Below are 13,460 nucleotides of genomic sequence, written 5' to 3'. Positions count from 1 at the left end.
AAATGTGGACTGATGTATGGTATTGATAACTCTAGTACTGTGAGTGGACACTGTGCTGGTGGTCTGATTTCCCAAAATGAAATAACTTATAATAAAAAGTATAATCTTCTTTTTATTTACAGGACAAATGCAATACTGAAAAATTCCATTTTCTTTAAAAGTATACAAAAAACACTTTCTGTCTAATTGTAAAACTATGGCCAGAAATTTCCAGACACCCTCATTAACTTCCAAAATGCCCCTATGGGGCTTTAATCCTCTCTTCCCCACTTTGAGAACCACTGCTGTGTAGAATCACTTAGCATTCTAGTGTTTTATATTAAGATAGCTCTACTGACTGATGAGGGTATTTTTTATTAATCATCTTATTAGTAGTACTCTGTTTACTTGGAGCTATTTATTTTTTCTCAACCTGTCATTTGGGACCAGTGTTTGTGAACCAATTGGTCATTCATAGAGATACTGTTCTTGTGGAATAGAGTTTTACTCCTGAGGAGGTAAAGATCTGAGTGTAGCTACAATAAAAAATATGGGTGAATATGTGGGAAATAAAAGTTTTTTTTTCTTATTTTTTAATCTCTTTGAAAGGTAATAGGCTGCTTAACTAAAAAAATAGTAACAATATATTGTTATTTCTAACCAATTAAAAAAATACGTATGACAGTAATAGCACAAAGAATGGATGGAAAAATGGAAGTATATGCCTGCAAGGCTCTTAGAACACAAACGAAATAAGATAATATTCCTTGAAGACTGACTGTGATAAGTTAAAACATACATACTGTAAATTGTAAGACAACCACTAAAAAGCAACAAAACAAAACTCAAAGAAGCACAGCTAATAAGACAATAAAAGGAGATAAAATGGAACCATAAGAAACAATCAGCCCAAAGAAGTCAGAAAAATAGGAAAGAAAGGAACAAAATCATGATCCCTGAAGCAACGTTAGATATAATGTGTGGGCCTTTTCTGAAGAACTTAACATTCTTTGTATTGAAAGTCTTTTATGAGTGCTCAGGGTATCTCCCACTTCCCCCACTCCCCTACTCTCCTGTATTACAGCCCTCAGGTTCACTCAGTACCTATCTCTGTTGTTTCCTTTGGTACTCCAGGTGAAAAAGGATCGGGGTTTCACTTTGTCACTGATATTTATACTTGTCAATCCAAGATGTTGCATAGTAAAGATAAAGTGCAAAGAATTGATCATTGATGTTTCTGTGAGGTCTCAACATCCCTTGCCCTTTTCTCTTCCCCTGAATTCAGAGACATGAAAAATGCTGTAATTGGAAACAACAAGCAGAAAGCCAATCTCATTGTTTTAGGAGCTGTTCCAAGGTATGTTTGCTATCAGCCCCTTTTCTGCTATTCATACTAAGTTTCTGATGTGTTTCTCGTTCTCCTCTGTAAGACCCATCTTTTTTCTATTTTGTCTATCTTGTTTTAAAAGCCTCTTAATTTTTAAAATAAATGCTTTGAAATATATGAAGCATATCTTTAGGAATTTTTAAATACCAGAGAATGGAATATGAAGCCAATATATTAATACTTTTTGGAAATTCAGGAAGATCATTGACCCTATAATAAAGATGTGTTGGGTAGATAGACAATATATACCAGCCTGATTCTTCTCTATCTCCTCAGAGCTTTGGAAGTTTTACATGATTGGATAATAATTTCTTAGGATTCTCAAAACCTTTTTAAAATAAATTGACAAAAGTTCCTGCTTGATTTTTAATCCTGCTTTTTTTTTTAATTTCTAATTTTTAGAATTTGCTGTTTTGTAACTTAGAAAGTTTGATCTTTTTTCTGATGAACTAAATAAGCTTCTTTTTGGCAGACAGTGATAAGTGTATAACTTTCTCTTTGCCTTTGGTACTCAGAACTAAGTTTTATGTACAGTTGCTATAAGTTTTTTATTCAGAATTTTTAATACTTTGTTTTTTTTCTTTTCTTCATATCTGTCTTTTGATGCAGGATTGATGGCTTTATTGTTTTTATCATAACTGACCTCAAATATATACTGTGGTAACCATAAAACTCTCAGCAGCCTTTCTTAGGGGATTAGTGTTCAGTGTATGTAAATATACTTTAAGGAATGTGTGTGTTTTACTGTAGAACATAAAGGAGATGGTCGTAAGTGGTGGATGATTAGAGTTTAGGGAATATTTGCTTGACAGGCAAGGCTGGGGTAGAAATGAGAGGATCTCCTGGTTCCCCAAATGGGAGAACTGGGGAAAGAAGAGTTTTCCTTGCTTGAAGAGTTGCACAAGGAGTCTGATTATTTCTTGTAGGCTAAACCTCTGTGATCTCTGAACTATACCTCTGGATAGTCCAGGTCCCTTTCTAGTCTGAATTTAAGATGTGACAGCACTTGGCTTTGACTGTCCAGAGTCTTCATATCCTGGAGTGGAAGATAACATGGACTGTGGTGCTGCTCTGTCTACTTGTGGACAAATTTCAGAATAATCTGATAAATTCTAAGATTGTATGTAATAGTTCTTTGGCTCAAAATGAATAAACTCTCTTCTTGATTTTTTTACCCAAATATTCCTTTATTAAGTTAGTAATTGATATAAACAAATGACCATTTCCTAGCCTTCTATAAGCTCACCAACCATACTTTTAGTATGTGGGATGTATTGGTAGCATTTTTCTGTTACATTACTTTTAGCTAATTTACTTGTGTTTAGTTTTTTTTAGTCTCCTCTGTTTATCAAATTCCTTCTTTTTAGATTATTGTACTTGCTTCAGCAAGAAACCTCAAGCACAGAGCTGAAAACTGAATGTGCAGTGGTATTGGGGAGTCTTGCTATGGGTACTGAAAACAACGTCAAGTCTCTTCTAGATTGCCATATTATCCCTGCCTTACTGCAAGGTATGTAAGGAAGTCATTTTTGTACAAGTAAAAATCAGAATCAATTTGCAGTGTTTACAATACGGATTGAAAGGAGGAGTCTCACATCTCTTCTCTATTGACAGGACTACTGTCTCCAGACCTGAAGTTCATTGAAGCTTGCCTCCGGTGCCTGCGCACCATCTTCACCAGTCCCGTCACTCCAGAGGAGCTACTGTATACAGTGAGTTGTAGAAGTGTTTGAATCATCAGTTAGCTTCTGCTAACAACCTACTTCTGCTTTACTCGGCATCTCAAAAGTCATCATAACTATGTTATAGGAAAATCTCAAGTATGTCAGTGTTTGCTAATAGGCAGATATCAGATGTTCTAGATCTTTTAAAGAAGTGGAAGATAGTATCAGACCTTGAGGAATTTATAAGCTGTTTAAAAAACCCATTTTGATCTCTTAATACCAAATTAAAGACAATATATTTAATGTACTTTAGGTTAAATCCAGCTGAGTCAGCTTTACAGAGAATTTGACCTGGATCTTGAATAATGGATAAGATTTAGAGAAGTGGAGAGGAAAGAGGCCATTCTAGGAAAGATCTCTGTAAGAATATGCAGGGCGGTGGGCAGAGTAGTCTAATGTGGGAAAGTCATCAGTGTTAGTTTCAACTGGAGAGGTGACCCAGAACCAGCCTATAGGAGGCTTGTTTGCCAGGCTAGAATCAGAACATGTGTGAGAGAATCTGGAGATCTTCAGAGTCATTCAATAGATTTCAAAAACCTCAGGGATTATTAGGGGGCGTTTATTTATCGATTACATGAGACTTCTTAATGAACATTATCCAGGCCAATATTTTTCAAACTCTCCAACCTATAGTCCATGATAAGAAATGCATTTTCCATTGCTACACTGTGTGTGTGTGTGTGTGTGTGTGTGTGTGAGAGAGAGAGAGAGAGAGAGAGAGAGAGACACACAGACAGACAGGGAGAGGGAGAGAAAGGGGATGCAGGACGGCGGGGGTGGGGGGAGGTGAAGACAGAAAGAATATTCCTGTGACAGTCTTCACAAAACAATTCTATAAATGTGATGCCCTCTGGTTTCTATTCTAACCTTTCTTGTTCTTAAAAATATACTGGTTGTGTTTCTCTGAGCCAACACAAAGAATCAGTGTCAGATAGGACACATTCCTTTTCTTATCTAGAATCACATTTTACGAATATTTCAAAAATATAAGCAATCGAGGCATAGGCATAGCAAGCAGGGGGAGGATTGAATGTCATGAGTCTCTATAGTCCATCCTCCCCACATTGGACACATGCTCCTTTGGCCCATAATGATGCATAAGGTCTGTAAGTGAGGTTCGTGGGTCACTTCACACAGCAGGGAAGCTCTAAATTATGCAACATCTCAATTTTACACATCAGGAATTTGTGCAGTATTCTTCAGGGAGCTATTCTTCATAAATCGATACTGTTCAGTACAACAGTTCTTAGACTCAAGCATAGACCATGATTACCTGGCGGGTTTATTAAGCACAGATTGCTGGAACCTACTGCCCGACTTTCTGATTCAGTGAGTCTGGGGTAGGGCCTGAGAATTTGCTTTTCTAACAAGTTTCCAGGTAGCTCAGAGGCTGCTGGTCCATGGACCACTCTTTGAGAACTAATGATTTATGCTTTAAGCTGTTCTAAATTGGGGACATCCTCCACAAAGCTTTATACAGAGAAGAGCTCTCCTCCTAGTAAATGTCAGTTTCCCTGAAGGTCCTATTTTGATGTTTACAAAGAGATTAAACCAATCACTTGTCTTCTTTACCCTATAAGTTTCTCTACATTCCCGGTAACAGTGAGGAATTGATCCTGGCCAGCAGTTTTAACTCCTTCCTCCTCATTTTCCAAAATGATTTTATGACCCACTAATGGATCATGGTACATAATTTGGAAAACTGGTTTATACCAACTTAACTTTTACATAAGAACAATTAGGCTCAGGGACATTAAGTGGCTTTCACAGTGAGAATGTCTAAATTATGAAACATCTCAGTTTTACGCCTCAGAGACAATGTGAGTCTGTGAAAAGTGTTGCATAGGATAATGACAGTGTTTTAGTTTAATTTATTGGTGTCTGTGATTTGGGTTGTATAGAGCTAGCAGGCATAGCAACTCAGGCAGTAGACTGAAAAACAAGGCAGTCCACTTAGAAGAGGACAGGATGTCTAGTTTGAAATCCTTTTTGTCAGATGGGTGCCTTTGGGCAAATTATGCAACTGTTCTTTGCTTTGTTTAATCAACTATAAATTGCAGATCTGTGAGACAATTGGCAGAAAGGAGGCAGGTGTAACAGGAAAACTGCAGGATGAGCGAGCAATGGAGGAAAGAAAGGAGGTGGAAGTAGTTTCAGGAGCTTAAGAGAAGCTTTTGTATCATCCTTTCAATTGCCTGTTTTCTTAGCTGCTACTTGTTTCCCTGTCTTCTATCAATGTAACCATTGCCCCCACCCCCACCCCCATAAAAACAGACATGTGCTTGACATTCTCATCTTCTCTCTTCCTTTTCTTTCTGTGATTTTCTTTGAAGTTTTCTTTTTTCTTTTTTTTTTTTTTTTTTTTCCCAACGTTTATTTATTTTTGGGACAGAGAGAGACAGAGCATGAACGGGGGAGGGGCAGAGAGAGAGAGGGAGACACAGAATCGGAAACAGGCTCCAGGCTCTGAGCCATCAGCCCAGAGCCCGACGCGGGGCTCGAACTCACGGACCGCGAGATCGTGACCTGGCTGAAGTCGGACGCTTAACCGACTGCGCCACCCAGGCGCCCCTTCTTTGAAGTTTTCTAAATTTTTCATTTTGTTTTTAAACTGCTTATGATAATATAGAGGATTATACTAACAAGCCAAGGGAAAGATTCTACTTATAGGAAATCAGCAGCCTTCTATTTTCCTACTTAGCTGTTATATATCTTGGGCATTCTTTTTCTTTCTAAGGGAAATCCCAAATCTTGTTCATCCTAACATGCCAACATACTCTTTAAAAAAAAAGTTTTTTTTTTAATGTTTTTACTCATTTTTGAGAGAGTGCTAGTGGGGGAGGGACAGAGAGAGAGGGAAACACAGAATCTGAAGTAGGCTTCAGGCTCTGAGCTGTCAGCACAGAGCCCGATGAGGGGCTGAAACCCGTGAACCATGAGATCATGACCTGAGCCAGAGTCGGGCACTTAACCTACTGAGCCACCCAGGTGTCCCCCAGCATGGTACTCTTAAGTTGCCTTCTTTGCCCTCTGTTGTCTTTTGTCAAAGTGTCGTCTATGGACCAGCAGCATCAGCTGCATCTGAGAGCTTAGATGCTACTCCAAACCTACAGAATCAGAATCTGCACATACTGAATATCCCCTGGGATTTTGCATGCACATTCATGTTTGGGATATATAGCTCCAGGACTCATGACAGCATATACTAGGAGGCTTGAGCTAAGTCTCTTTTTCCATCTGTGGTTCAGTCCAAATACCTTTCAACTTTTAATTGCCTTTGCACCCTAAGAAAAAAGAGATTCTTGGAGAGCCCTGCAGCAGTTTGGGCAGATTCTCCTCTCTTCCACTGCTCCATCGTGTATCTTGCTAAGTGTCAGCAGTAGGCAGAGAACATGCTCTAAGTGAGAAGTTGATATTTTATAAATTGTCTTGTGAATATTGAAATTAGCTAACTACAGTCATCATAATTCTTACTAGTTACTGATACTGATTCTTGCTAGTTACTGATACTGACTGCAGCATCTCAGAGATCAAAACTGTCGCTTGTTATTTTTATATTTATAAAATATATATTTTTATTTTTATATATATTTTTATAAAATATATATATTTATATTTCCTCCTTATAGGCTATTTATTATTGTATATCTTATTCACATTTTGGTTATATATATTTTTATAAAATATATATATAACATAGCCTCCTTATAGGCTATTTATTATTGTATATCTTATTCACATTTTGGTTATATATATTTTTATAAAATATATATATTTATATTTCCTCCTTATAGGCTATTTATTATTGTATATCTTATTCACATTTTGGTTTCAGAACAGATTTCTGTCAAGTCTTTTGAAATGATTTTGTTTTATTGTGGGGATGTAGGCTGTTTATTGGAGAGAAATTGAGAATTTCCCATTCTTGTATTTTGTTGTTGAGGATGAATATTGAAGCCCCTCTCCTTGTCCTTTACCTGAACAGTTTTGGGGACTGTGTTGTTTTTGTTTTGCTGTGTTCCTTAAAGAGACTTGATTCACCGATTAAGCTGAGAAGCTTGCATATGTACCTGCTCATGGAAATAATTGGTTAGGTGTATTCACAATGCCTAGGTTGCTTGTTACCGTGCTCTCTTTTCCTTTGACTGCAGGATGCCACGGTGATCCCACATCTCATGGCGCTGCTCAGCAGGTCCCGCTACACCCAGGAGTACATCTGTCAGATCTTCTCACACTGCTGTAAAGTAAGAACCAGAATAAATGTTCTCTGTAGTGTAAAATCTTAAATGGTCTCAGAAGACGTGCCATCCTTGTGTATCCTCCCAGAGATAACATACATATATAAGCAGACCTATGTATATATCTCTTCTTTCCCTTTTGGGACACAGATGGTAGCATCGCATACATACTGTTCTGCACCTTGCATTTTTCATAACTTAAAACTTACCCCATGTCAGTACATAAGGAGCTCCCTCATTTTTTTTTCCAATGGTAGTGTAGTATTTTACTATATACAATATACACTGTATACAATACTATATATATATATACACACTATATACATATACACACAGTATATATGTGTATAGTGTATATATATATATAGCATATATATACTGTATATATATGTATGTATATATACTGTGTGTATATATATGTATGTATGTATATGTGTGTATATTTATGTATGTATATAGTGTGTATATATATGTACATATATGTATATATGTATGTATATAGTGTGTGTATATATATATAGTGTACAATACTATATATATATATACACACACAGTATACTGTGTGTGTGTGTGTGTATATATATATATATATATATATATATTATTGTATATAGTATGTCCAATATAGTAAAATACTATATACAATACTATATACTATATACAATAATTATATTGTATACACTATATAGTATATACAATAATTTGTTTAACCAGTTATCTATTGTTGGACATTTGCCTTGTTTCCAGTCTTACATTATCACAAAACAATGCTGCAAAAATAACTTGTGTAAAGCATTTTATAAGAACCGGAATTGCTGAGTCAAAGTGTGTGCATTTATAATTTTACCATATATTTACTGTCTTGTTTTGAGGTTGTACCATTTTATACTCCTACCAGTAGTATGTGATCATGACTATTTCCCCATACTCTCATTGTTGGAAATTGTTTTAAGTGATGTCCTTCCTATGCGGAGAAGTGGGAGATTCTTCTGTGCTAATTGTTGAGAGAAATTTCTGTTCCTAAAAGGGCCCGAACCTAAACTTAACAGTGTCATAAAGTGCTACTTATTTTGCTTACTAGTTTATATACTGAGTGTACTCTTTTGATAGCCATGGGTGATTATCTATTTGAGAACTTACATAATTTCTACACATTTGCTAATTTCTAAACAAATAATTTTTTGTTGCCTGATGATTCTATAAGTTTTTCAGGACAGCATTACTCACCTACCTATATTTATAATACAAAGACAAAGTAAGGAGTTTGGGAAACTATAGGAAATATAGGAAAGAGAAGTGAACACCAACATATGAAATTAGGAAGATCACGGATCTATGCTATTTTAGATCAGTTTCCCAAAGAAATGAAAATTAAATCACTTGGTTCCACAAAAAGGATCATTATTGTTTGTTTAACCACTTCCCATCCCCAAATCTTAGCTGACTTTCACAGCTTATTCAGTTCTATTTAAGACATTTAGAATTTAAGAATTTTATCAAAAGTCTTTGAAGTTTACTTTTCAGATTGATCTGACAGTGTGTAAGCTAACTCGTAGGAACAGGGATATCAAACACTCCTTTAATCTCTTGAGGTGAGCAAAGATAGCCTTTGAGAAAAATGACAATTTTGTTGCAATTCATTTGCTAAAAAGGAGCTGAACTCAACAAGGTGTAGAATTTTCCAACAGTGAAATGAAGTCTTCTAGCCAGCCCGAGAAGATAGGTAAAGAAGGATACTCCAGAACTCCTGTGCCTTGTTAAAAATCTTTCTGCGATGAGTGCTTGAGAGCACAGCATCTACTAGTTATAACCACAGTAATCCCAAAGGGGCACTGAAAGTTGGACCTGGGAGTGTAACTACTACATGTCAAATTACTGTTACATCGTGAGAAGTTTGAATAATCCCATTCCAGAAGTTACCCAAATAGCTTTTATTTATCTTATTTTTTTTAAGTATGCTCGTTAATTTTATGAGAGAGAAAGGGAGAGAAAGTGCAAGTAGGAGAGGGGCAGAGAAAGAGGAGAGAGCAAGAATCCCAAGCAGGCTCTGCCCTGCCAGGCTCGAACTCATGAACTGTGAGATCGTGACCTGAGCCAAAATCAGATGCTTAACCAACTGAGCTACCCAGGCGCCCCTCCAATAGCTTTTAGAATGACTCATCAGAAACTTTTAAGTCCTATTAGGCTTGCTCATCTAAAACTTCTCAGTGCTTTTTTAGCTGAAATCGTGGATGAAAGAATACCATTAAATCACTGGTTCTTTTGCTGGAAAAAACTTACATTCAGCATCCTCATGCCACTGACAGAACTGAAGATGTTATCAGAGAAAATCACCTTAACTCAGCTTTCTTTTAGCTGATATGCTAATAATAATTAGCATTTGCCACTGTAATTAAAGGACCAAATTTAAGTGTTCTGAGATACAACTAGACTTTAGGAAACGTAATAACATTTATAAACCCAGTGATAATTAGCCCAAAATAAAATGTTAATTTTTCTACTGATTAGTAATGTGAATCTTTGAAAATAATTGATTTGATGATCTCTGTATAGTCATTAACTATAAAAACCTTTTACTTTCGTGTTGTTTAGTTTATAGACTTAAGACTTACAAATTTGAATATACAGTTGACCCTTGGACAGTGCAAGGGTCAGAGGTGCCAAACCCTGCTCAGTCAAAAATCGGCATATACCCTTTGACTTCCTAAAACTTTGCTAATAGCCTACTATTGACTGGAAGACTTTCTGATAAGCAGTTGAGTATTTAGTGTTATATGTACTATATACTGGTTTCTTACAATATTTTGTGTTTTGTATGTATTATATACTGTATTCTTACAATAAAGTAAGCTAGAACAAATAAAATGTTATTAGGAAAATCATGAAGAGAAAATACATTTATGGTACTGTGCTGTGTGTATTGAAAAAATCCACATAGAAGTGGATCCGCACAGTTCAAATCCACTGTTCACGGGTCAGCTGTGCTGGTCTCAATATTAAATACATTTACATACTTTGGGGGAGGGGGAGACAGAAAAAGGGATTATTAAAGCATTTGTCTTATAAGCTAATCCTAATTATATCCTTGAAATTCTCTCCCTGATTTATTAAGGAGCGAAAAAGAACTAGTAAAATGAATTGGAACTAAATTGTTGCCGCTCTCAAACAGGTTACTCCGAAACTTCTGAGACCTGTCTTTTGGAGCTTAAAAACTTAGTGACTTATTTGCTTCCCACCCTGTGGATGTTGCCTCACTAGCCCAGGTTGATCAAGAGAGACTTGATAAGAAACAAATGAAAGCTCTGTCTCTAGTTGGTTCCGTCACCAATTGCTTCCTTGTAATTATTTTTACATAATCCTATGTACAAGCACAGAGGAGGAAGAGCTGCTTTTGTCATTATTTGCTGCTATCCTTGGGGCAAAGAAATTGAAAAATTTTAAAAACTATGTCTTGTAGGCAGCAGGGACCAGTTATGTTAAGTAAATTGCATTGTGCTTCATCTTTTTCCTAATATGGCTTCATCAGTACAGATATTGCATACATGAACTAGCTCTTAGAAAGAATGTGCATGGGGGCACCTGGGTGGCTTAGTCAGTTGAGCCTCTGAATTCAGGTCAGGTCATGATCTCATGGTTCATGAGTTTGAGCTCCGCGTAGGGCTCTGTGCCAACAGCTGCTTCTCCCTCCCTCTGTGCTGCTCCCCTGCTCTCTGTCTCTCAAAAAATGAATAAACATTAGAAAAAAAGTTCGATAAAGCATTGTTTTTAATAGTGAGACATTAGAAAGTACCTAATATATGTAATGTGGGTTTGCTAAAGTGTGGACATTATGTATCAATAATCAGAAATTAGGAGAAGTTAGAAAATGTATAGAAATTAAGAGAGAAATGACTGAAGTTTTTTTGTTTTTTAAAGGGCTCTTTTAATAGAATTATTACCTATAAAATAGAATATGGGTGTTTTGTGATTTAGGACAATATTCATTCATTCATATGATGGATGTTTTGGTCCATGAAAGACTGAGCATCTACAGGATAGTTGTTACTTGGCTAAAGAGTGGGTTGGAAAAATTGGCTTGAGTTTTTTTCTAGACTAGCAACTGGTTTCCTTTGGTGAGTCCAGGGAAAGCCAACTTTCCCTGCTGTGTTTTTCTTTTCTGAATAATGATAAGCATGAAGTAGCATCCTTATCCTTGCTTTGACTTCATTATTGAATGGGTACATAAAATCAATGCATAGGAGGGGTGCCTGGCTGGCCAGTTGTTAGAGCATGTAACTCTTGAGCTCTGGATTGTAAGTTCAAGCCCCACACTGGGTATAGAGATTACTTAAACTTAAAAAAAATTATAAATTAGGGGCACCTGGGTGGTTCAGTCGGTTAATCGTCCGATTTCAGCTTAGGTCATGATCTCAGGGTTTGTGGGTTTGAGCCCCGCGTCAGGCTCTGTGCTGACAGCTCAGAGACTGGAGCCTGCTTCAGAGTTTGTGTCTCCCTCTGTCTCTCTGCCCCTCCCCCACTCATGCTCAGTCTTTATCTGTCTCTCAAATAAACATTAAAAAATAATAAAATAAATTTTGAAAAATTAAAAAATTAAAATCAGCACATAAGAACTGTGGCAACCTCAAAGCCCTGCATAAACCTTTAGCTTCTGTCACTTTGAAGATCTTCAGTAAACTGCTTGGTAGAAGATTGTTGATGAAAAATAAAACCCCCGAATTTTCCCATTTCTTCACCTTCCTGTGCTAAGAAATGATGATTTAAGAAGAGAAATGAGATAGGGGCGCCTGGGTGGCTCAGTCGATTAAGTGGCCGACTTTGGCTTAGGTCATGATCTCATGGTTTGTGGGTTTGAGCCCCATGTCAGGCTCTGTGCTGACAGCTCAGAGCCTTGAGCCTGCTTTGGATTCTGGGTCTCCCTCTTTGTCTGTCTCTGTCTCTCTCAAAAATAAATAAACATTAAAACAATTTAAAAAGAAATCAGATAGAAACAGAAACCAAAACTCTTGCACTTCTCAGTATGGAGTGTTTAGTTTTCCACCATCCATTACTCAAACTTTCCTGATGTATTGAGATGAGTTAAGCTTTGGTCCAGTTCTCCATGTACTTAATTAGTTTTAGAGTTCCTCTGATGAGCTCATCAGTCTAAAGTTGTAAGAATGATTACCACTATTTTCAGTGGACATAGTGAAAGGTTGTGCACATGAAATGTAGAATTGACAGTGATTCTGTTGCCCTGATAGTGTGTTATTTAATAACTGCAAACAGCGTGTGCCTATCAGGGTAGCTTCTTTGTCCCTTTTATTATTTGGGGCGGGGGGGGGGGTGGTGGGTAAGGAAGCAGCAGTTCTACAGAACTGGGATGACATAAGAAATGGCAGCCCCTTGTCTACCTTGTTAGGATGGATTTATTCAAGAGAAGGGTAGTTGAGAATTCTGCATTGTAGTGGATGTGCTTTTCTACATTTAAGTAAATGTTTTGTTGGAATGAATCATTACTCTTTTTAATGTACTGTTATTTCTCTTCTCTTACAGGGTCCAGATCATCAAACAATTTTGTTTAACCATGGTGCAGTTCAGAATATTGCTCACCTACTAACCTCAGTATCTTACAAAGTAAGATGTTAAAAATTATGGCCAGATTTTTATACTTTACTTTTGGTTTCTAGAGTCTTCATCTAGGAGGCCCATCTATTTTATTGGTGCTTTGATAGATATTGTGACCAAGAATAACATTTTATCAATAAAATGTTATGGGGCATTGTTATACTACAGCATCCTCTTTAAAAAATTTTAAAAGCCACCCTTGCCTTTGCATTTTATTCAGAATATGGTTGTGAGTTGATTTGCTATTGATTTTTACAGTTTTCTCTGCTGTGATGTCGGTGCCAAAGCCACACATGAGGTGTTGCCTTGAAGTGTGTGGAAACAGTGGCTTGCTGTGTCAGAAAGGGCTTTGATTGAGCCACAGTGACTGAAACTTACAGCGTATACCCACATATATATCAACATTTAAAATGTGTTCCGTTTTGTATTTTAGGTTAAAAAGTCAAAGGTTTTCAGACTTGCTAATTAAATTTTCTTCACTCTCTTTTATATATAGGTAAACAGCATCACGTTATATAATCAAACGTT

General features: G+C 36.7%; 1 protein-coding gene across 3 annotated transcripts in view; it reads left to right on the top strand.

Annotated features, from left to right (window-relative positions):
• ARMC8 (armadillo repeat containing 8) overlaps window positions 1–13,460 on the top strand; it is a 108,709-nt gene that overhangs the window by 38,573 nt on the left and 56,676 nt on the right. For all 3 annotated transcript variants that reach the window (XM_045503522.1, XM_045503523.1, XM_045503521.1), the window contains 5 exons: window positions 1,265–1,336; window positions 2,734–2,876; window positions 2,981–3,078; window positions 7,242–7,334; window positions 12,861–12,941. In XM_045503522.1, coding sequence (XP_045359478.1) covers window positions 1,265–1,336; window positions 2,734–2,876; window positions 2,981–3,078; window positions 7,242–7,334; window positions 12,861–12,941 — 487 coding nt within the window. The remainder of the gene's footprint in view (window positions 1–1,264; window positions 1,337–2,733; window positions 2,877–2,980; window positions 3,079–7,241; window positions 7,335–12,860; window positions 12,942–13,460) is intronic.

The sequence above is a fragment of the Leopardus geoffroyi genome, chromosome C2 (assembly GCF_018350155.1).
Source record: "Leopardus geoffroyi isolate Oge1 chromosome C2, O.geoffroyi_Oge1_pat1.0, whole genome shotgun sequence".
NCBI lineage: Eukaryota > Metazoa > Chordata > Mammalia > Carnivora > Felidae > Leopardus > Leopardus geoffroyi.
The sequence above is the reverse complement of the archived record's forward strand: the minus strand, read 5'-3'. Positions and strand labels throughout refer to the sequence as shown.